The sequence below is a fragment of the Filicampus tigris genome, chromosome 16 (genome assembly GCF_054856515.1).
Source record: "Filicampus tigris isolate MCC_2025a chromosome 16, RoL_Ftig_1.0, whole genome shotgun sequence".
Lineage (NCBI taxonomy): Eukaryota > Metazoa > Chordata > Actinopteri > Syngnathiformes > Syngnathidae > Filicampus > Filicampus tigris.
The window spans coordinates 2039763-2064555 of record NC_141232.1 but is presented as its reverse complement, the minus strand read 5'-3'; the positions used below and the strand labels follow the sequence as shown (position 1 = coordinate 2064555).

Here is a 24793-nt window from a genome sequence, read left to right as displayed (position 1 = left end):
TCCGGCGTGGTGGGTGGCGAGCGCCCGTGCACATGCGGCTCAGCAGCCTTGCATGACGGGCATATCCTTGATTGTCCCCCGATGTTCCCCACAGTGCACCTGCCCACCAACTGTGGCTAATATTCACCGTCAACGCCTGCTTTCACTTTCACTCGGGCGCAAACGCTCATGACGGTCACCTCGTCTTTCGTTTCCCACCCGATGGCCCGCTGGAGGCCTTTTTTTTTTCATTTTTCATTTTTATTCACTGATATTCTGTCAACTGGTTCAAGATTGAAGTGGTCACGGCACACGCGTGATCCTCCATTAGCGCCGCAGCGTTCAGTCAATCATTTCATGGCGGCTTCATTTCCAAAATGGGGCCTGATGATGGCTAATTCGAGCATTGTCCTTTACCGCAGCATTTGTGTGCACATCTAGGTAAACGCTCAGCTGGAAGACCTAAAAAAAAGATGGGGGGGGGGGGGATTAGTTGTGGGGTGAGGGATTTGCGCTGTTCAAATTTGATCCCAGTTTATTGCATTTTTTTGTCTTCTACGCTCCCTTATTGCGTTTTTAATGACGTGTCAAGGTGGAATTGCCATGAAAGCTAATCGGGTGGCCTGTGTACAATTTACACTTGATTGAGAATAGGGATGCGCGAGTACCGATACCAGGATATCGCTACCTTATATTATGGTTTCATGTTTGTTGTGGAGGCAGTCGATACCAGCCACCGATTCTTAAAGGGGAAGTCAATTCAAAACATGTCTTTATAATATTCTTTTCTTTGTGCCACCCTCGGTCAAAACGCAACATTCTGATTCATATTGAATTTGCGGAATATAAATTAACTCCTTCACTGCTAGACATTTCCAGACCCACTTTTACCCTAACGTTTGAAAATTTGAAAAAAATATGAGTAAGTTCCTGGGATTGAATGACTGGACTCACAAATAAATACATCAATGGCAGTGAATGCGTTAAGTAGAAAAATCCATTGAGTGGCGCTGTAACCGTCACTCAAATTTTGACTCTAAACACAAACAAAATAATTGCCCAAGCGGCGCCTCGAAGAACCCGGACGTCGGGGCACTCGTAGGTCAAGCTCGCGCCGCCATAGAACCTAAATTGGCAAAATGAAAATAAAAAAAAGTGCTTCATCCTTACATGGGAGCCATCGAGTGGTGTGCCATTGCAGATTGTGGTCCCATCGCGCAGCCATACATCATGCTGATGGCGTCGTTTAACAAAGCCGCTTTGACATTTGGAGGCGTAGCAGCCCGTCGCTTAGCCGGACCGCACGCGCGCGCCCACGCACGCGCTAAGCAGACAGAGGGATGCTTGTGCATGAACATCAGGCTTGGAAAAGGTGGAGGTGTCGGAAAATTGGGCTAATTATCATTAGTTCTCCGTGAGCGACCATGTGGCTCGCTCGCTCGCGCGCGCGCACGCACACGCACACGCAGTGTTGTGATGCCCTCTGCCTGATGCGTGGCACAAAATGGCGGCGCCCGAGCAGAGGCTGCGTCTGCTGCGAGGAAGATGGCAACGAGGCCAGGCAGGCAGATGGAGGAAGACGAGGATGCCAGGACGGCAAATTTCAGCAGCACTCTTGGAGGCGTAAACACGTACGCCTCACGAGTGGCGGCAACAAAAAAGGGAGCAAGTTTTTCCTCCTGCAGGTGGAGTGTGACCTTCCTCTCTCTCTCTCTCTCTCTCTCTCTCTGCCTTTCATGCATCTGTCCATCCCTCGCTGGCTGGCTGGCTGGCTCCCTCCCTCCCTCCCCCTCCCCATCGCCGCCGCCGCCGCCCTCGCCATCTCACTCATTCCACGCATCCCCGTAGTTTGGCGCTCGGCTGCGTGGCAGGTAATTTGCGCGCTATTGGAGATTAAAGTTTAATTAGTGAGCGAGGAGTCATTTGGGTCTCAGTTGAGTGGAATAAGGCCGTTGTGTGTGCGTGTGTCCCTTCTGTTCGCTCGCTCACCCTAACACATCAAGGCTCATCACGGAGGGAGAGAAAGCGGGAGTGGGAGTCGCCGCTCCCATTCCTGCTTTCATCAACAAAGAACAAAGGATGGAGTCTTCCCCTTTCCCCCCCTCCCCCCCCCCCCCCCTTCATCTCATCCTCTTCCTCCTCTTCCTCCTCCTTCCGTCGCTGCCCAGCTCGCTTGGCACACTTCCACAGCCGGCTTCACACACTCCCTGGCGAGACGCGCACACGTCACCCCAAACTTTGGCTCGCTTTCATCGGCTCGCGACGATGCGTCGCCGCTGACTTTTCATGCATCGCCAGCTTTGTGCCGCCAGCTAGTGGCCAACAGTAGAATTACACCTCAAAGAACCAGGCCGTCGACTTATGTTACACGGTTCGGTGTTATTTTTTTGTTAACTGCAAGAACGTTGATGCGCAGAAAGTGCGGCCATGTCCTCTGATCTCGTCGCCTGAACAGTGCTGCTCCAAATTTGGATCGTTTGGCCTTGGCGGAGGTTGGCACTCCACTGAGCGTCATTGTAGTTTTTTTTTGTGTTTTTTTTTTTTTTGCCACGGGCTCTCAAGCCCAGAGGGATGGCAACACGCGCGCGCGCACGCACACGGGCGAGGTTCGAAGGCGACCGAGGGTGTTCTTTCAGCGCTCGAGACAACGGCGGCAAATCAATAGTCAGCGCGCCGGCGCGATAACGATCCCGCGTCTCGTCCCCGCTTGCATCTCGCTGCTGCACTGCTGCAACTCCTTCCTCGCGTCTCCCTTGATCTCCATCTACGCCCCCCTCCCTCCCCGCCCTCCCTCCTCTTCTCACATCCTCCTGGCCCTGAACACCTTCCCCTTGCTAAGCATCTCCACTTTGCTTCCCTTCAGCACTCTGGCGCTCCGCAAGCAGCCTTCCACTTTCATCTCTTGCTCACCCTTTCCCATTTAAGAAGTCACTTCCTGTCGTTTTTTTTTTTTTTTTTTTTCCCGGGCCTCGATCGCACCTTCCATATCCCCCCCCCCCCCTCGTCTCTCTGACCCGCTTTTCCTCACCTGCTCGCTCTTCCCCAAAGCGCGGGATCAAAAGACTGGCGCCGTCTTGGCTTTGCACATTTCGATCATGTGGTCTGTCTGTTGCTCGGCCGCGTGTCTCGACTGCCTTTCGCAGTGGGATGCAAAGGAATACTTGAGTTCTCCTTACGGGCGTGTGTGGGGAGGAATTGAAAAGTCGCCTTTTCGCTATTTTATGCTCAGGCCTAAGCACTGTCTAGCAAAAAATGAGTGCTTTGGCGCCATCCTGTGGCGTGTTTGCGCTAAGGAACTATGTTGAATTGAGTGGAAGAGCTGCCATTTGACTGGCAAAAGCTCTGTCCGGTCTAAAAGTGGTGCTTTGCCGCCATCTTGCGGCATCTACGGTGAATCTGCGCGTATTCGACCGTGATTTGCTGAATTTGCTCATTTGCTCTTTGTGGCGCTCGAGCCAAAGTCCTGAGATGAAAGTAGTTCTTTGGCGCCATCTTATGGCATGTCGGTGCCATGAACTATGTTGAAGTGATGGGAGGAGCTTCATTTGGAATAAAAGTAGTCCTTTGCTGCCGTCTCGTGACATCGATGGACAATCTAACGCTCGGGGGCATCGGCCAGTGCGGATTGTTACAGAGGCTTGCAATCGCGTCATCAAAGATTTCCGGAATAAAAGCTCTGCCTCATTTTTGTGGGCCTGCTACGTTCCGTCTTTCGGAAGCGGCGCCGCTCGTTGCAATCGGCGCGTTTCACAAATCTTCAGGAGCTCAATTTCTGACGCGCATGCCCATTTGAATGCGCCGCGCAAAGATTGGGGGACGTTTTGATTTCTTCGAGGACGCAGAGAAGCGGCGGGAGGATGTGCGTGCGCGTAGGCAACGCGGCCTCATCAATTCAGCCAAGTGGCACAAAAGCAGGAGCAGGTGCAAATCAGCGCGCGTGTGCGTGCGCGCGTCAACATGTGCGTGTGTGGAGCAAGAAAGAGTGCGAGAGCACCAGCAGGGATGTGGCACCACACACGCTCGCCACAATTTCCTGCAAAGGGCAGGTGTGTGTGTGCGTGCGCGTGTGGTGAAATGGGTCTGTGTCTATCCAAACCATTCTTTGTTTGAACTCCGGACAACATTTTTCGACAATCCACTCCGTAGTATTGTTTTTGTCAAGATGTTCATTGCGTGCGACGAAGATGATTTGCTATTTCCATGACGCTCAAGTCGTGAGGTTTGTCTGGCAGTATTCCAAATGATTCTCGTAAAAATAAGTGAACTTTTTTTACATTTTTATTTTTGTAGAATGGCAATATTTTCCTCCTAATATTCAGAAGAACTTGTAAGTTGCGTCTTTATTCCCGTCGAGTTACAAAACGTTCATCACGTTCCAACTCCTGTCAACTTTATCCTCCCGAAAAGAACTTTTTTCAATTATTACGACTGGGAATATTCCGTTTGGAGTCCCTTGGAATATGTTGTTGCCTTTAATCGCGGCCGATTCCGCTCATTTTCTCCTGAAATTCCAACTTTCTTCCAATATTACTCTGATCGAAAGAACTTTTTTCTTGCAAAACATTTTCCTTGCACGAATCAAACTTGAAATTGCTCCACAGTTGATTGCAACTTGTTTGCCGTCATTTCCTCCCAAATCTGTCTTGAACATCCTTCATTAGCTCACATTATGACATACGTGCAGTGATGAGCTTTTGTTTTTCTTTTCAATTCTCCTTTCAACGCAACTCCCCCCCCCCCCCCCCCTGCGTCCGCTTTCAAGCAAGTTTGCACTCTAAGCCGTCAAGTCATTGCGCCGTCCAAATTTGGCAAGTGCCTTCCGCTCGGCTCGCTTTTGTCTTCTCCCCTCGTCTAATCTTCCTCCTGCATTGTTTCTATCTGCTGCTTGACAATCTCCCTCGTTGATGGAATACCAAGTAGCTCTGCAGACCACATTGCAGGACCTGCGCTGGCTGGCAGCCTCGCGCGGGCGCGCGCGCCCCAGCGTCGTGTTGCGGAAGGTCAGCGGGAGGCCCGCTAAAAACGCACACGCGCGCACACACGCACGCACACACACGCCATGCAGGGGTAATCCTGGAAGCTTGAATCCATTTCCGAACCGAAACCAAAACTGACCCATGCCTGTCATCACCTGCATCCCCCCCCCCCCACCCCCCCCTAGTAAATAATGAGCGATCCTCATTCTGGTCACATTTCCAGGTAACCACGACAACCCAACGTCCTTGCACAGAGGGAGGCAAACGCAAGCGATGTGATGTGTGTGCGTGCGCGCGTTTCACCTCCGTCCTCCTCATCCCTGCCCGTCTGCGCGCGCCGTTACCATGTCAACAAAGCCAGGTTTAGCCCTTCAAAGGGCAGCTGCCCGATGGAGGTGACCGCGCCTCGAAAGACGCGGAGGAGGGAGGGAGGGAGGGAGGGCGGGAGTAGGATGAGGGGGTTGCAATGTTTTGGGGGTCGGGCGACTAACTGTCGAATTGGGAAAAGTGAGTCAAGATCGTTTTTGTATGGTGGCACCTTAAATACAAAAGCAACACATGCAGGCAGATGTTACAGCACTACACACAGACACGTTCTTTATCCTCTGCGAGGAGCGATGACAATTACCGTGACTTGGTGAACAATTATGACCGGATATTTCGTTGCTTTATTTTGGAAGGGTGGCCAGCCGCCCAGGAATCACTTTGGCATTTCCATTCATTTCAACGAGGGAAGACGAGCATGGTGACGGAGTGAATGAAACTCGTATGTCGAGGCGCCGCGGCATTGCTTTGATATGGATTTCATTTGCATGAACCACATCGCTTGACTGGCCACTTAATTAGGCACACCTGCATGCGCTCCGGTTTCAGAGGACTGCGTGGCGCTTTTGCCTCGGGCTCACACTGACTGACAGGTGTTCCTAATATTTGGAGCATCAGTTGGAACACCAGACCCGAGCGTTCGCATTATTGCCACTGCTAATTTCTTGAAATCCGCTTTTGTCCAATCGGATTTCGGCCTCTGTGTGTTGCCATGTCAATCTAATCCGCCCAAGACCTTCAGTCGTCCTGGGCGCAAGTGTTGCCACGTATATTAGCAAATGGGATTGATTCATCCTCACAGGGCCAGGGCGTTGGCCCTCCATGACGGCGTCAGCGTTTTGCCGCCCTCTGATTGGTTGGTCGGAACAAATGTTGTTAAAGCCAACTTTGACTAGTGAATACATTTAATAATCAGCATTTCTGGTGACTGAGTTTTTTTGTTTATTTGAATGTCACGAGATCAATGTTGACTGATGATGACGACGATGATGGTGTGTGTGTGTTTGGAATGTGTAATATATGCGGCGACCTGCCATGAACATCCCGCAGCCAGATGTTGTCCCCAGGTTGCACACTTGCATGCTTTCTCCATGCCGCTAGCATACTGAGTGGCTCCCCGGTCGCCATGGCGACAGCGGGCCCCGCTCTTTGTGTCGTTGTCGTCGTCGTGGCTTTTGGATGGCGAACCTGGCGCTGTGCGTTTGTTCCTCTCGTAAAGGTCAGCAGGCATCGTCAGCCTGGCGCGTCGCAGGGACGGACGGCGCAAGAGAAGACGTGTCGCGTTCACGTGCTTGGCATCCCCTGCCTGGTTTCTCCTGCCCTGCTTATTTTTATACAACAGACCAAAGGGAATTCCTTGAAATAGGCTCTTTACGTACATAAACAAAAAAAGTCCGGCTCATGAAAAATGTGAGGGGGGAAAAAAGTTTTGTGTTTCTATTTCTGTTCGGTGTACGTATGATGCATCCGTTTTTCAGCTCCCGTTTTGACTTTTGAGTGGACACTTTGACATTCATTTACATTTCCAACCTTACTTCCCTCATGTTATTTTTTCTGCCGGTTTAAACGCTCTTCCTTGGTGAGCGACTTGAAGCCATGCCTACAAAGTCTTCATTGTTTGCTTCATATCGCTATTGCACTTGAGTGTGAACTTGGACCTGTGTGTTTGTGTGTCCGGGGTGAATGTGTTGAAGTAATAGCCACCGTTCGAGTGTGTGGTTTTTGGGGTTTTTTTTTTTCGGAGGGCTGGTTAGACATTTTCGTCTGGAGTGTCATCCTCATCAGCGCGAGAGCACAAAGTCATGTCTGAATGTCGATGAGTCATCCTACACCCCAGAAATGAGGCAATTGCACTTTGCGCACACACAAACCCGCGCACGCGCAGCGACCCCGTGTTAACCGCCACGCCTCACGCAACTAAAATGGTCTCCCACAAAATGGAGCGGCGCCAAGGCGAGTTTCCTGACTATTAGATGCTATTGAGCCGTTTCAGCCACCCACTTCCGTCAGATCGCCTCCAACAAATGCTGCATTACTGGATTTAATCAAGTAGAAGTGAGGAAGAGGAGGCTCCTGCAAGACTTTAATATCCCCTCAATAAGGCTTTCGGCCATATTGGCAAAGATACGTTAAGTTCTACCCTTCCTTGGAGGAAAATGGGTGGAGTCGAGAGGATCCTTTGTTTTCCAACAACATTTTTCTCCCGGACGGCGAAATTGATTTGTTTGGATTCATCCATTAAGGCTTCAACAGTTTTCAGAAAAACAATGAGGCTAAACATAATAAGATTCTACTTAAGTTTGCAAAAAAACAACAACAAAATTAGTGGCGGGCTGTGCAATTGCACCTGGGCCTTCAGTAGGGCCTTCATTTACCTGGCTTAATCCACCTCTGACATTAAAGAAACTGGACAAGATCCAAACTGTTTTGAAAACTGGCGTAACAGCCCTTGTTGCCTCCTTAAAAACATGATTACAGAATCAGGAGTTTATGTCCAGATGTAAAAGTACGTTTTGAAACCTGCTAAATATGGCCTCGGTCCCGACGTCAAATGGAATCTGGATCTGATCCAGATCAAACCATAATGCAACCTGACGTAAAACCCTTTGCCCCTCTGTGAAACATGTTGTGACAGAGTCTGGACTGGATCCAGATCAAACCAATGCGGAACTTGTGGAAATCCCTTTGCCTCACTGCCAGGTTGTCACAGGATCTGGGTCAGATCTGGATCGGGAACAATGGCTGTCAGCCGGTCCCAAAAAGTAGGCAGGACGCCGCATAAAAGCCAAAAGACGACTTCCTGGGTCTGCCAGGCTGCCTCCGGCATGCGTCCGTGATCCGTGGCGAACACATCATTTCCTGACTGTCGGCCAGCCTTGGCACCTCATTTGCCGCCCGTCCACAAGCGTCGGCGTGCCATCTGTCTGTCTGCGAACATTCAATAGCCTCACCTCCGTCCTCTCGGACGATTATTCTGTGCCACCCCATGTGACATCCAGCTGTGTGCCATGACAACGGGACACTTACAAATGTCAGAGCAGATATTGGCTGGATCCATCTCCCGAGCGTCCCCCTTGGGGTCCTAACCGCCTGCTCGGACACTGGGGAGAAGGAGCGCTCTCTCTCTCTCTCTCTCTCTCTCTCTCTCTCTCTCTCTCTCTCTCTCTCTCTCTCTCTCTCTCTCTCTCTCTCTCTCTCTCTCTCTCTCTCTCTCTCTCTCACACTCTCTCTCTCTCTTTCTCTCTGTCTGTCCATCTGTCTGTGTAGCCAGTCTTCACCCAAACAGTTCAGTTCCAGTTCAAGACTTTTTAAGCATGCTTCCAGTGTCTGTGAGCTACATGGCTGTATTTTCGTAGGAGGGCGCGCGGGTGCTTCTTGAGTTCCGTGCCGAGGCAAGTCCACCTTACTGTGTTTGGGAATTTGGCAGACCGCGTTATGCCTTGCGTGCCGTTCTAGCGGACCAAGGGCATTTTGGCGACAGAAGGTAGACTAGACTTTAGAGCGGGGAAAGCAGGTCTGAGATGTGGCGCAGGTGGCGTAAATGTGATTTTGGTGGCTTTGATCCAGATGCAGGCAGACAAATTCTGCGCTCCTCCGATATGCGTGGCGGATGTCATCGTATTTCATCCATAAATATGACATGGGCATGCATCGCACCCTCGGAATCATTGTAGAACAGAATTGATTGAACGCGGGGCGGGATTATCACACAGGGACGCACGATTGGGGGTTGGATTTGGGGCTCACCTGTCAAGGGTTTCGCCTTTCTCCATGGCTGGGAACGGTGCCTCTTTCTTGGAGTAAAAGTTTGGGTTTTTTCACCCTCCTCTCTTAACTCGTTTTACTCTGTGGCGTCAGCAGGATCACACTGGAGAATGAGCTGCTTCAAAGTGGCTAAGTCTTGGAATAACACTATCGCTAGCAGTTTTCACTTCCTTTGGAGCAAAACCGAGGGCAATTTAGAGCAACCCAAAAAACACAAAGACACCTGCAATGTGCGCGGCACTTAGCCAATGTTGTTCGCCTTCCGCGGCCATGTCGAGACTGTTCAGAAGACGTCATTGCAACATTTTAGTCCACGAACCAAATTGTTCGTCGATCTGGTGGTTCGTTAACCAAGTGGACTCTGTATTCATGTTTTTAAAAGACTTGTGTGTTTATGATTTTTCACATTATTAGTCATTTGGAATGCTTTCTTTACCTTGCCTTGTTGTCATTTTGGAGAGAACTAGAACAGTGAATTTCACTTGGATGGGTAAAGTAAAAATAAGTCCTTGTGTCCATCCGTCCATGCCGTTCAGTATCTACTGCACTATTACAACTAGCTACAGTAATAGCCCCCTCCTTTTTTATTTTAATTGTATTTTTTTGTACAGTTCATATAACTCCGCTTTGTTCTGCCTCATGGTTATTTGGGTGTAATTCAACTCTCAGCCAGTAGATGGCAGCACACTGATAGGTTTGAGACTGTAAATTTGAAAGAAGAAGAGTGAAAACAGGAAGTATTTCAAGATCAGTCTAATTTTTGCTGAAGTTGGTTGAATGTGCAATCCTTTTCAATCCTACTTTTTAAGCCTACGCAAAGTGACGGCTGCAGGTTCTTTTTAGAATTTACATCATGGGGCATAATTCTTGATGTGTATTATGAGATGATACGTTTTTGCTGTTGCTCTCTCAATAATACACTACTATGATTCTATGATGATGTTTTTTATTACTTTAAATGTGTTTGAGGACCTTTAAAAAAATAAGTGCTGTAAATGTGATGTGCGTATCTAAATAGGGTATTTCTACAGTATATGGATGTATATGAGGTGGGCTTTATTGCATCAATCTAGCTAGCTCGCTAGGTAATCAGCAAGAAATCTGAAGTATGTGGGTGCGGCGTCTACTGCACCGACGAGAGGTGCACCGACGAGAGGTTATTTTTGTGTGCGCATTTAGGGAGGTGTCGTATGTGTGGTATGGTCTGCTGTGTAGTTGTTCCGCAAAGTTTAGTTAGGCTGATGTGTTAAGAGTGTTGATTGGGGGGGGGGGACTACACTTCGGTTTTTTTTTTCATCATGTCTTGTGTGACTCGGACAGCGCTAGTTTTGATGATGACGAGCGAGCGAGTGTGTGTGTGTGTGTATTAGCTTCCAGGCCCGCTCCGCCTCCTCACTATAAGAAGCTGCGTCTGCATGCATAATTAACAAGGACGAGCGGGGAGGTAAACACACAGCGCGACGTTCCATCCCTCCACTCTGCGAGGATGGCGGGCATCCCTGGTGTCGGGGCCACGCAAGTGAGCCCCCCCAAGCCCACCCCCCCCCCTCCCCCCCCGTACGTGATACGTGATTATATTTCATGCACAGCCCTTCTTTAAGGTCACCTTTTGTGTTGGTGTGTGTGTGGCAAAAGAAGATAAATCCCATCTCAAAGCGCCTGTGAAGATGATGCGATGAAAGCGAGCGAGAGAGGGCGAAGAAGGCGCCAAGAGAGGAGCGGAAGCGTGCGGCAGCTCGCCACATTATGAAGCATCCAGCTCACCAATCTGATTTTCTTGCCGTCTCCACTGGCTGGGCTGGCTTATTGATGTGCGTTTATAGACGGAAAGCTGCCGTCTGGAAAGGTCGGCGCTAGTACGTTTTAGCCCCAAAAAAAGCTTCAGGTAAATGCTGGGGGTGCCCGTGAGGCGCAGTGGCCTTGCCAAGTTGGGAGGCGTGCGCAGCCCGCAGCAGCCAATTACACACACATCAGCCACTTCATGTTTTCCAGCAGGAGGTGAAGCTAATTACGGCGCTCACCTCATTGTGCCAGTGTGTGCAATGTACCATGTTGCGTTGCATTACACTACATCTGCGTGTGTGCATGCGTTGCGAGCGTGTGTGCGAGCGTGTGCGTGGACTTTACGGCAACTCATATTTCCCAAGAGTCCAGATTGCAAAGCCCACTCAGTAAATCGTCGTCTGCACCTCCTTCGAATGCTCATCGCTGTCTTCTTCCAACTTTTCTCTTTTGGTGTTGCCTTTCGTTTTTAAACCATTTTGTTCTTTTTTCCCCTCATTTTATTCCCTTTTTCCGACTCTGCGTTTTGGACATATGTTTCAAATTATTTTTATTATTATGTAGAATTTGTAGTATTTTTTTTTCATGTAGAATGTAATGAACTCAAGAGTTTTCACTGCGTTTTTTGGTTTCAATTCAAGCGGACACTATGCTGCACATTCTGGTGTGCATGCCACGGCCACCTGGTGGCAGTATATACAACCCTAGCGACACACATGAAGAAGAGTACAGAAAGCTGCAATAATATGAGTCATTTGTCACAAAAGATAAAAATATATGCCTTGTAGTATTATTATATTGGCTGTCTACGGGTGCTGCTCCCCCGTTTGTCTTCAAAGGGGCTATAACACCATGACGTTGATGTGATTCATTTGCCCTCTGTGGCATTGTGCACTGTTTGTTGGCAGTAGGCTTTAATAAAGACAGGTGCTGTGCTTAAGTCCTTCTTTTGTTTTATGTTTAGTTTGACAGTAAATGTCAACTGCGACTTGAGTTCCTGCCACCATACAATGCTCGTATCTCAAATTTCTGCTCACAAGTCAAAGTAAAAAAAAAAAAAAATCAGCCAAACGGCGGCTTATCTAAAAAAAAATAGTAAGTTGGGTCACTAGACTTGACCTGAAGGCATCGATGTATTGCTGAGCAACTTCTTTGCTTTCGGCAGCAATCCAGCTCTGCACACAGACAGTGCACACAACAACAACACAGCACCAGCTGCAAATCAAATAGTCCCTTGTCTCATAAACATTTGATGTATGTCTTGGCCCAAACAAGTATGTGTGGCATTGTTGGACGTGTCCACCTCGATGGGTCTTTATTTACATTCACAGGCCCATACGCCCCGACACACACGCACACACACACACACACAAACGGCCATTTAGGAGCACACATGCACAGACCAGGAATTCACTCTCACTGCCGTGCCTCCTCACACGCACACAAATTGCACGTTTCAGACATGAATAATGCCAACGCGCGTCTGGTGGAGCGCACGGCGCTCCCTGGGGCAGGTTGCATGCTGGGATATTGTGCGGGTGGCGGCAGGCACGCACAGCAAAACACAAGCTGACAGGCTGAGAGTTGAGAGCTTCGTCTCCAGGTGACTCCGGCTCCTTGTTGTTCCCCTTATACAACTCCGCCCCTTGTATCCCCCCCACCCCTTTTTACACTTTGTAAGAAGAAGGCACACATGAGCACACATTTGCAGACAAACATTGCCATGTGCACTCCGCTAGAAGAAAGACCAAAATAAACTAAATGCAACAAGTGCAGGCATTCTCTTACGCCGCTACTGCTAAACCCAAAGCAGGGCAACAAAACTGTCCCACTGTGCTTCAGTTGAAATTAGATTTTTGTGTATTTAAACCAACCACATGACCTAGCCTTCAAGTCCACTAGCTTAATGCTACCCCATAATTGGAAATGCCAAAGATGGGCTAACGAATAGCATCTATGTGGTGGTGTTATATCGCCTATGGATACTTAAACAGAATTGGTGCAGCAAAACACGCAGACAGACAATATAACACCACTCACAGGCATATATTTTTTATCCTCTGCAAAAAACAACTAATATTGGTGCACCATACTGTGTCACTGTCTGCATGACTTTTATACTGCCGCTCAGTAGCCCAGTCGCACACGCCAGAAGAAGCCGCAAGGAATTAATCGTGACGCACAAACTCTTAAACTCTTTCTATTCCATTAACACACTTACACTCGAATCTCAATGCCTGACAGGATTTGCTTATTGTTCTATCATTCAATAATATTTGTATGTCTCATAACCTTTTCATCATGTCTTTTCTGACGTTGTCTTATCAAGTGTTTGGTGAGGCTGAACGAGCATTCGGACCTGGAAGCTGCAATCGAATTTCTTGTATCGCTGTCTTGTCCGAACCTGAATCTGACTATGTCAAGTGATCGAGCTATCATGCCATACAAGTCAAAGTGCAATGGGCCTAACGAATGTCTCTATGTCCGTCCCCCCGTTTCACCCTGTGCCCAGTCCCCCCTTACCCCCCCCTCCCCTCTTACCCATCTCACCTCCCCCTCCCTGTTCTGCTTTCAGACGGCGAGAGCCATGCAGTCCTTCCGTGAGCGCGCTGGTGGTTACCACAGCAACCAACCCTGCTACCAGCAGGAGCCCCACGAATTATCACGCCTGGAGACGTACCGACAACACCCACATCATGCCCACTCTCAGCTACCCCACCCGGGGCCTGGTCCGCATCCAGGCCCGGGTCCAGGCCTTTCAAGGTCAGCCTATGAGGCCCGCTCACTGGTAAACACTACAAGTATGTCTACAGCCGAAGGTACTGGAGGAGCACCTAAGGACTGTTATAGCCAGCCAGTCTACCCTGGTTTCCCAGTCAATGGTGGCGGGAACGGAAGCGGAACCTCGGCACCCTCGCAGGCAAAGAAGAAAATCCTCAAATTCCCTCCGTCAGGTTCCGGTCAACTTCTACAGGGTCATGGTGGTTACAGTAACCACATGGGCCCTGGGACATACTCAGCCCAGTACATGAGCGGGGGCCACCTCCAGCAGAAATGGGAAGAGCCAGCTCAGTTGACGTCGTATGAGCATGAGATGGTTGGCCGAATTGAGGCTGGGGGTCCGCCTGCCACTAACTCCTCACAGTACATGGACCAGAACATGCTGGGCCACTCCCAGACCCAGTGCCACCAGCACCCCAGCCCCTCTTACCCCAGCCCCCATCACCAGTCACAGGCAAATAACCCTTCCCCTTCACCTTTGCTGTATCCACAAAGTCACCTGCAATACCCCCAACCTTCCCCCTCGCCTTCACCTTACATAGAAAAGTGCAGCCCCATGCCGCCGTGTTATAAAGGTTACAGCATGGCGCCGACCTCCCAGTATGGCCGACAAATGAGCAGCCACAGTAATCTGAAGCAAGGAGGCTACAGGCCACCCCAGAATAGCTACAGCTACCAACACTCGAGAGGTTATGAGCCACAGCCCCCTCTGCAACCCATGACCAACCCCCAGGAACCCCAAGCAAAATACCAACACTTCAGCCAACCACAACAGAACTACTGTCTCTCTGAACTGTCTGTGAGGTCACCTGAACAGTATTATCAAACTTGCAGTCCCTCCTCAAGCCACTCTCCTGCGCGCTCAGTAGGACGCTCCCCGTCGTACAGCTCCACCCCTTCGCCGTTGATGACCAATCCAGAGTCATTCCAGTATGGCCAGCCGCCCATCACCCCAGGGGCAGCCTCGTCGTCGTCCTCCTCCTCAACGGGCCACCAAGAGCAAGGCGCTTCCAATGCTATGCTGTTGCCCCCGCGCTCACACCCATCACCCAGTGTGCCCCACGCAGCACCCCACAGCTTCACAAACACGCTACAAGGGCCTACCATGAAAGAGCGTTTCTCAGAGAAGCTGCTGTCAAACCCCAGCTTGTGGAGCCTGAATGCCCTCACCTCTCAGGTAGAGAACATATCTAACAACGTTCAACAGTTGCTGCTTTCAGAGACTCTGGTGGCCAACAAGAAAACCGCAAAACGAAACAGCGGAGGAAGCAACAGCAGTTCGGGAAGCGCAGCGTCCTCCAAAAAGGGTGAGGAGTACAAAAATCCATATCCAGAAAGTGCTGGTGGTTTAAGCGGCGGCCCAGTGCAAGACCTTTACTCTAATGTGCAGCATCAGCGGATGCCGATGGAATTGCACGAGGGAGGCTACTCCAGCAGTAGTGACGAACAGCTGGAGAGGGGCTACTACTACAGAAACCAGGGGAGGAGTCCAGCTCGGCCTGCCAACAACACACATATTAACGTGGACACAGTGTCGTCCTGTTCCATGACATCTCCGGATGACGTCTCCACCAGGTCCGGAGACTCAGGATTGCACAACTTTACTCCTGACCCAATTAGATGTCAGTCAGTGCAAGGCGAAGATACCACTCCGGTCAAGAGCATCAGCGAGGGGAGGTCTCCTATCAGCATGACCATTCCCAGTCCTATTAAACCTGACGCCGACTCATCTCCCGACATACAGCCGATCGATGTTAAAGAGAACTTTGAGGAGTCAGTGTGGATGGACAAGTCAGTTGACAAAGAAGCGGCCACTAGGCCAAAAACACCTGACTATGAAAGAGATGCTGACGTGAATAAACTGACAGAGAAACAGGAGAAATGGTCAGATGAGGACAAATGTTCATTTCTCTACAACCAAGTAAACAAAGGGGACGGCGACAAAGACTTTTGCTATGCGGAGGCAGTGTACGGAGGGGTCCAGAGGAAATATGACCCAGATTCACTTGAACAGTCCCCAGCTGCCTGCTCTGACTCAAGCCGCAATTTTGGCCAAGAGATAAAAGAAGCATACAAATCAGAGTCATCAATTGCTTCTGAGAGCTCACTGAAAACATTGCCTTTCAATCCTGTGAGTGACCTTGAGCAGGATCGATATTCCACAGAGAAGGAGGACAGCTCAGACAACACCCCTCCAACCCCTCAAATTGAGGCCTTGGAAGAGGAGCATTCAAAGAAGACAGAGCGCAAACAATTGATTGAGGAAGAGGCAAAGGAGGAGGAAAAGGATGGACAAGAAACAGACTTAGATGAAGGAAAGCAGCATGCTCTTTTCCCGCCCCTGTCTGATGAGTTGAGGAAAGAACTAGGGGAGGAGGAGAACATTAGCCAGTCATTGAATTCTGATTTCATGAATAACAGACACGGCTCTGAGAAACCTTCTCCCAACCTTTGCACCAGGACAGAGAATCAAAGAGCCGAGTTCCATAGTGACAACGAGCTGGCAGGAGTGCCTGCGCATCCAAATGTGGCAGCAGCCCCGGATGCCCCTTCGAGAGAATCGGCCATTGGTGACACTGCTCCACAGCCCCAATCTGCTATGCCAGTCTTCTCGGCTCTCAATGACAAGACAACACCAACTCCAGCCCAGTCCAGGGATCATATGGATCACAGTGACGTCAAAGTGCTGGAGCCAGACTCTCCTCAGTTACCTGGGAAGTCAATACTTCCCTCAGCCCCCTCCTGGGCGGACACACCACCCTCCCCGAAGAAAGGTGATGAGGACATGGAGCCGGGCCTCAGCTGCTCCAGTGCCGTGACCCCCTTGGCCAAGCCAGAGCCCGTGGCCCCATCTGCTCACCCCAGGGCATTTGGGCGTAAGCATGCAAGGGGGAGAAGGAAAATGCTGCTTTCAGGTGTGGCAATCAGGCGACAGCTAAGCTTGGCAAGGGACGAAGAGAAGGACGAAGAGGGAGACCGCCTGGCCTCTGAGAAACCTTGCAGGCCTTCGAGCAAAATGATGCTGTTCTCGGATCAAACTGACCTAGCTCACCAGGAATCAATAGTGAGTCAAACAACCAAAATATTAACTGAAGGACTAAGTTCAAGAATGTGCACACGCTCATTCAATGCAGCAGACTTACCGCCCAAAGGTGAGGCTCATTTGAAGAGGAAACCAGGCCCAAAACCTGGACCCAAACCAGTACTAAAAAATGGATCAAAACCAGGGCCAAAACCTGCAGGCAAACCAAGCCCTAAACTTGCCCTCAAGCTTTCACCAAAGCCTGGGCCAAAGCCAGGACTTAAATCAGGACTAAAGCTTGCGCCAAATACACCTGATCCAGCAGAGAAAATCGAGTCTCCGGTGAAACGAAAACCCGGGCCCAAACCAGGCTTAAAACCTACGTCAAAACTTGGGCCTAAACCTCTTTCAAAGACAGGTACGAAACCAGGGTCGAAGCCTGGATTCAAGTCTGAAGACGCTTTGCCACCCAATGAAAACATCACCATCAAAGCCCCTGTTGGTCGCCCCAAAGGCTCAGTTTCGAAGGCGAAGCAGACACAACAGGAAGAAATCAGTCCACATTTGACAGGGCCACAGGGCAGGGCCAGGAAGAATATAAAGACTACTCTATCGCTAATAAACCAGGATATAAAAGTAACAAACCATGATGAAAAGTCCCCAAATGACATAAAAGCACAAGAAAATGATAATAAAAATATGACCTTACGGTCAAGAAAGCCCTCACAGACAAAAGCATCAAAAGAAAAGGAGAAACCCATACACAAAGATACTTTAACGCCAGCACTGACTGAAACGGTCACAATTGAATGTTTGAAAAAAGAGGAATGTTTAACTAAGGAACAATCTCCTACTCCAAGTCATTACATGGCAAAAAAGATAGATAGTCCAACAAAAACCTTTGAATTGCTTCCAGCTGGAAGTACTGAAGAAAAGACGATGCTTCCACTAAAATGTCAGTCATCCACGGAACCCTGTATGGTGCCTGGAAAGAAGAAGAGGGGTCCAAAGCCTAAATCGAGACCACTACAGCCTCAAAATACACCGCTGGAGCAGGTTGTCTCCACATCTAAAGAGGGGGACGGTCTGGGGCCCAGAAGAAAGAGAGCGCCACCCACGAAAGAGCCTGAGGCCCCCTTCCCACCCAAACACATTCCCTCTCATGAAAGTGATCAAGGTGATGTGCCAGTAGTGCCTCCTCAGTGCCCTACTAGAACAAAAGTTCTTCCTCCACGTAAAGGCAGAGGACAGAAATACGAGGCCATGGTGCAGAAAATCACATCACCTAGCTCGAAAAAATACCTCCAAACTTCTCAGACAGACATCAATCTCAACGATGATGCAACAACTAAGGACTTTTCTCCGCATGCTGCCAAAGACGGAGAGACAACTATTCCTGTAAATGGCGCTGAAATGATGGAAAGTGAAGCGAGAAGCCGACAGGAGGCTGTGAAACACCTCGAAGGCACTGCAAGAAAGGAAGTCAAACAAGAAAGTGACAAGCAGGAGATAAGTCAAGAAGCACCGGTGTCTGAGGAGTTGAGACAAAGGCTGTTAGAAGAGGATGTCAATGACGAAGGGCCAATGGAAGAACGTCAACCTGGGACACTGTGCAACATCCAAAGAGCGATGGGGGCTCAGGTTGACCTCGGTCCCCGAGGAGAATGGACCCAACAGGTAAAAGCACTTGTATCCGGAGATTTACCTACAACCAAGTCCTCAAAAAGGAAGCGATGGGCCATGGTGGAGAGTGCAGATGCCTCTGTCGTAGCTTTGGAAGCGGGGAACCTAATAGTGACAACCCCAAGAGCTGCCAAACAGAGGGCCATTAAAAACAACCATGAGATGCACTTAAAGCAGAAGAGGAAGCGAAAAGGTCAGTCCGCAACAGAAGAAACAGAAGCAGCAAAGGAGATCAAACTTGAACCTACCGAGCAACAAGACGGGATAGTGGAGGAGACCATTGCCCTTTCAGAGGTGCCCGCATTGCCAGTCAGTCCTGACGATATCAAACAATGCGCTGAGGTTGGCAGCGCAGAAGTGGTCCAGAAATCGAGAAGAGGACGAAAACCATCTGCATATCCAGCTAAGCGGAAACGGGGCAAAGCTTTATCTGAGGAGCCAGGATCTGACAAGCCAGTCAAAGTGTACAAGAAGCCGGGGCCAAAACCTGGAATGAAGGATGCCTTGGAGGTCATTGAGGCGGTGGTGAGGGCTGCTGGGTGTGAAGCAGAAAAAGTAGGCAGGCAACAGCCGGAGACAGAAATAGGCACGCGTGAAAAGGAGGAAAGAGACTACTTTGTGGGTCCTGCGGTGACAATATCAGAAAAACAAACCGAGACCATTTCTGTAAAGAGATTCAGAAACAAGCCGATCCAACAACACCCTCTGTCTTTCTGTCCGTATGTGCGAATGAACAACTCCAGAGATTTTCCCTCTTGGTGTGCCATCGTCAACAAGCCCGAGGATGTGCATGTATTTCAAAGACGGAGAAAAAAGGGAATCCTCCGAATGAAGAACCCCTTCACGGTTGCAAAGGTGCTGCCGCACGCTGCGGCCATGCTACAAGGACCCGCAGTCAATGCGGATCAAACTGCTAGGCGTCTCACATGTTGCCTGTGCGGCAAACCATCAAACTACAGAGATTTGGGCGATCTGTGTGGACCCTACTACGCGGAAGACAGAGTTCCTCGGAAACGGTTGGCCGCTGAGCCCGCACTCTCCCTTGGGGAAGTCCAAGAGAAGAGCGACCTTGATGGCGGCAGCGAAGAAGCGTGCACACCATCAAAGGCTGAAGATGAGACTGGCGTAGGGAAAGCAGAAAACACGGTGAAATCACCAGAAGAGGGCAGAAGTACCAGACATCACCGCTGGCCGTACAGAAGAGCAGACAGAAAAGAAAGAACGGGTCGCAAGGGCGTTCCTCGGAGACTGGCACTTCGAGAGAGGTTAAAGAGGATGAAGCAGCTCCAGGCCGGGCCTTCCGATGACCAAGAGGCTTTCTTCCAAAGGCTGCAAGAGGAAGCAGAGGCCAATGAGCACTGGGCTCATGAAAACTGCGCTATCTGGACCAAGGGGGTGATCATGGTGGCCGGCCGATTGTACGGACTGAAGGAAGCTGCTGACAACTCAGCCCAAACGGTATGAGAGCAAATGTCACCGAATCACAGAGCAGCTGCCTCCAGATATTCCCACTAACTTTCAAACTTTTGTCCTCTGCTTTTTATTCCTTCCCCTCTTCATCCCCGCTCCGTGCTCGGTCACTTTTTACGTCTCTTGGTCCCGGCCCATATGTCCATCTGTCTGGCTAACCCCAGAGCTGCCAAAAGTGCCAGATTGCCGGGGCGTCCCTCAGTTGCTGTTGGAGAAGCTGCTCTCGCAAATACCACTACATCTGCGCCAAACAGATAGGTAAGAGACGGGAAAAGTTGCCCCCAAAAAAGACTGAGACCAAAAGGGAAGCTGAGCCGGGGGGTGGGACGCATACTGGCAGAGGGGAGTGAGACGTTTGTGAGAGGAGCGCTACAAACAGGAGATGAGGAAAGGGAGGAAATAGGACGGTCGAAATGAGGGTGGGAGGGAGAAGGATGTTGAAGTGCTTGGGAGGGAGACGAGCCGGAGATGGCGAGAGGAAGGGCGGATCCAAGCGCTTTAGTCGTTCATTCAACCTGCAACAAGATGGCTGAATGTGCAGCTTTTATGTCGCCATGCATCACAAAACCTGTCCATACTTGTCTGCGTGATCGCATGACATTTGGCTGCATGCGAAAAGTGCTTTACACGTTTCTTTGCTTACAAGTGCCCCCAAGTTTCTTTTTTTTTTTGCTGTGACTTGTGAGGAAAAATCTGAGATGCAACAAGCAGCTGTTCGGAAGATAGCAAACAAGTCTTCAAAAACGAGGCTTCCGGATGTCGAGTGCAGTTGAAATTGGCTGCCAAACAACACGTAAATCAAAGACGCATCATCCATTTGCAACAGCCATGATTTAGAGTGAAGACTAAAGCCATTATTTCCGCTGTGATTTATTCAGCCGCTTTCATCCATCTCAGGGCGCTGCCATTTTGTCCCGTACCGTCCTCCACTATTGACTGAAATTGACACGGAAGTGTCTTCGGGCTCAGGTTGCAAACGTCATCGCTCACCTGCTTTCTGGCTTCGGTCACGTGACCTTCGCAACGCGAGCCCGAGGGCGCCTGGACGTCAATGTCAGTCGACAGCAGCGTCTTGAGATTGTTGAAAACGGATGGTGATCAAGAGGCTTAATCTTTTGTCCACGAACACGGTATTAATCGGAAGGCAGAAAAAATACGATAAGGGCCACAATTTCCATTTCCATTTCTTTGAGTACGTTCTTTATATTTTAGGGTCAAAAGCTATCTGTTTTTTTTTGTTTTTTTTTATGTAACTTTTATATATTTTCTAAGAATATATGGCGCGGGTGTACCTAATATGAAGGCATTACGTCATGCGAAGGATGTGAGAGGATTTAAAAGTCTGCCAAGGCACCTGGGGTGGGGGGAAGCTGGCGGTGGGGGGCGGGGCAGAGCATAAGGCCCATTTCCCTCCTGCTGAGTGCATCAGCCATACGTGACGGGGCCGCATCCCCTCACGTCCTCTCCTCATCCCTTTCCTCCCCATGCACTTTGTCCGTGCTTCTTTTCCACGTGTGCTCTATTTCAGATGCTAATTGTGCTGGGCTCTAACCTGTTGCTGTTGTCGTTTCTTATCCCCCCCTTTTTTTGTCGTTGCTTTCTGCCGAACGGGCTGGCCAGGCTGCACATTCCACGAAGATGACTTCTCCATCAAATGCCCCAAACATGAGGTAAGAAAGACGACAAACATGAATGCACGTTATCCGACATGAGTCACGCGCCGAGGAAAGGGATGGGAGGGGGTGAGCGGGGGAGAGGCGCTATCAAGCCCTCGCACACAAACACGGTGTGTGTAAACACAAAAAAAAAAAGGATGAAGAGGTTGTTGTTCCCCCAAGCACACTCGAGCGGACGGCTTCGATTTTCCGCGGCGTGCCCCCCTTTCTCCTCTCGTCGTTTTGCGTTCTTTTTTAGCGCTCCTCGCCGAACAAAAGCGGCTACGCGTCGACGCCACTCAGTGGGGGGGCTTCTTTTCCCTTTTCCGCTGGTTGCTGTTTTTTGTGCACTTGCACTCGTGGCCCCGGAATCAAGTGGCATTCGATTCAGCACATTCAGCGTTATTGTAATGGCTCCAAATAACAACAAGGCATCAATCGAAAATGTCAAAGCACTTTTCTCTCCGAGCAGACGGGAAGTGAAAATGAAAGAAAGAACATCAACGCTGTTGGAGCTGGCTCGCAATCTCTGTGAGAGTTCGTCGCAAAGGGATTTGATGGGGTTGAGGTCAGGGTTCTCAGGTCCGGCCCTCATTCATGTGGTGTCAAACTCATTTCGGGGGATTTTTTCACAGTCAATTTGAAGTTATGTCCTGGACCAGACTTTTTTTCGCCATTATTTTTTGCACAGATTAATACTAAATACTTTAAAAATATATTTGGATACACATAATACAATCGGATTAAAATTTTCTGTTACCAGTGTTTTTTAGAATAATCGTTAGTTGCACCCCTACACTACTCGTGATGGAGTACTACTCCGGATTCCAACATGTTTGCATTTCTCTGCCTCATAACGGAGGTGAAAACTCAAGCTTCAACCCTAATCTTTGTCTTTGACTCAAAACCTGTGCTGATCTTAAATCCAAAAGGTAGCGACAGCGCCATCAACGGGGATCTGTTAGTCACTGCGCTGCTTTACAAAGCTGAGTTTCGCAGACAAGAGACCCTCGTCCGGCGGGAAAAAAAATGTACGTGACGAATACACACGTTGACGGCAGTAAATGATTGGATCCCAGCTGACGAACATAAACATCCGTGGCAGTGAGTGAGTTAAATGCTGCTTCTCAGAAGCACTTAAAAGCGCACTCCACTAGAGTACCACTGGAGGGAGCCCTCATACCGCCGGCAGGTTGGACGGATGGATGGACGGATGACTTTGCAGTCAGCCAGACGTCATCTGCTGGTGTTCGCTCCTCACTGCAGCCTCAAAGAGGAAGGTCAAAGGCAGCAGGAGGGGGAGGGGGGGGGGGTGGAGAGGAAGGGGGGGGGGGGGTGGAGAAGGAGTGTGAGGCTGACATTCAGCAGGGAGCATCGGTGCATTGAGACAGCAGCGGCCTCCCCTCCTCCCCCCTCCTTCCTGTTTCTGTTCTCCTCCGCGCAGACTGACAGTGATGAAACGCTGGCTGCTGATCAAAACACCCCACCCACCATCACTGCCTGCGACGCGCCTCGCATGCTACACACAAACACACACTTCCCCTTCTCTCGTCTTGTTTCTCCTTCCTTCCCTCGCTCGCCGGGCTTATTTGGCGTCTCCTCGCCTCCCCCCTGCTGCTTTCGCTCGTTGCGTTCACCTCTCATCCCCGACCAGTTCCTGCCTCTCTCTCTCTCTCTCTCTCTTTTTTTTTCTTCCATTTTCAGTCATGCCGCCTTCATCCGTCCCTCCCCTTATCTCCTCACGTCTCCCCCCGCCTTCTCCCTTCACCTCCACTCCCACGTCTGAGCAGCACAAGGCAGTGAACTGCGAGGAGAGAAAAGGGAGGGCAAGAAAGAGAGTGGTTTGTTGTTAGCGGGAGGAGGCAGAGCTGTCATCAGTGGAGGGATGCAAGGCGGCGTGTGTGCGTGTGTGTGTGTGTAGGTCGTTGCTGTGCCAATTTAAACTGCAAAGCCTAATCAAAGGGCCTAGCACACGCACACAAACACACGCAACCCCCCCCCCTGCAAACACCACACCCAAGGGTCCCCTTGTGAACACACACACACACACACACCCAAACCCAAGGTGAAATAGCAAAAAAAAAAAAAAAAAAAAAAAACGCCGGCTTCTCCCCCAGCTAGGTGAGTCGTTGTGAGTCAACACAAGGCTCATTAACAGATCACCTATACGGCGGTTGCACGTATGGAGAAGTAGCGAGAGGCAGGAAAGACAGAAAGCGGCTTGTTTGCGTGGGCGCCACAGACAAATGGGGACAGTTACATCAGAGGAGGCGACGCAATGAAAGAGCGAAGGAGAAGGAGACGCCGGGAGGGTTGCAGAGGAGGAGAACGGGGCCGCGGTGGGGGTGGGAGGGGGGGTGGATCGTTTCGGGGGAGTAAGCGCTTCTCCGCCGACAGTCAGCGCAATTAGTGGGCGTTCCTGCTGGGTCGCTGCCTCTCACGCCGAGCGCGTTTCATGTTTGGCGAGTCTGGGAGATGAATGGCAAGCGTGCGCAATTGGCAGCCGCTTCATTAGGCACGCCTGCACCGCGGGATCGGCCGAAGCGATTAATCGACGAGCGGATGAGTCGACTTTACTAAAAACCGCCTTACTACACATGGTCGTTTTTTTGCCCCCCCAAAAAAGCCTTATGGTCGTCTTTTCCCCCCAAAATTCCTTACTAAAATTCACCCCCCCCCCCAAAAAAAATTGTCCTTTTTTCTCCCAAAAACACATTACTATACAAGGTTTTTTTTTTTTTTTTGCAAAAAAACGCCTTACTATACCCTTACTATACATTATCGTTTTTTTCGTGAAAAAACGGTTGTAATTTTATTTAGTAAAAAAACGCCTTGCTATATACCCTTACTATACATTGTCATTTTTTTTCATGAAAAAAAAAACTAATTTTATTTCGTAAAAAAAAAAAACGCCTCCTTTTTTCGCAAAAAAATGCTTTATGGTTGACCCATGGTCTTTTTTTTTTTTCACAAAAACGACCATGTATACGTTTTTCAGCATAATGCTAACACTTTGTTTCTGTTCCAAGATTTGGTTAGCAGTCGGTTGACCACAGTTGAGTGGTTATAGTCCAGGACTGTGACATAGATGACCAGGGTTCAATTCCAGCCTTAGACAGCTTTCAGTGGAACTTCCTCTTTGTCTGATATTTTCACATTTAATATTGTTTGATATAATGAATTATGATTACACATCAGCGACATCTTGTAGTAATTTTTTTTTCCCAACTATGCCATACATGGTCGTTTATGTTCAAAAAACGGCATACTATACATGGTCGTTTTTTAAAAAAAAAAAAAAACCTCCATACTAAAATGTATTTTTTTTTCCCAGCAATGCCATTCAGTATGGGCGT

General features: G+C 49.6%; 1 protein-coding gene across 2 annotated transcripts in view; it reads left to right on the top strand.

Moving 5' to 3' along the window:
• Window positions 1-24793, top strand: part of rai1 (retinoic acid induced 1) — a 54009-nt gene that overhangs the window by 26702 nt on the left and 2514 nt on the right. The window contains exons 2-4 of one of the 2 annotated variants that reach the window (XM_086054951.1): window positions 13402-19770; window positions 19947-20040; window positions 21403-21452. In XM_086054951.1, the coding sequence (XP_085911077.1) occupies window positions 13414-19770; window positions 19947-20040; window positions 21403-21452 (6501 nt within the window). In that variant the 5' untranslated portion in view covers window positions 13402-13413. Of the gene's footprint in view, window positions 1-13338; window positions 19771-19946; window positions 20041-21402; window positions 21453-24793 lie in introns of both variants that reach the window. The other variant, XM_086054952.1, reaches the window with a different exon arrangement.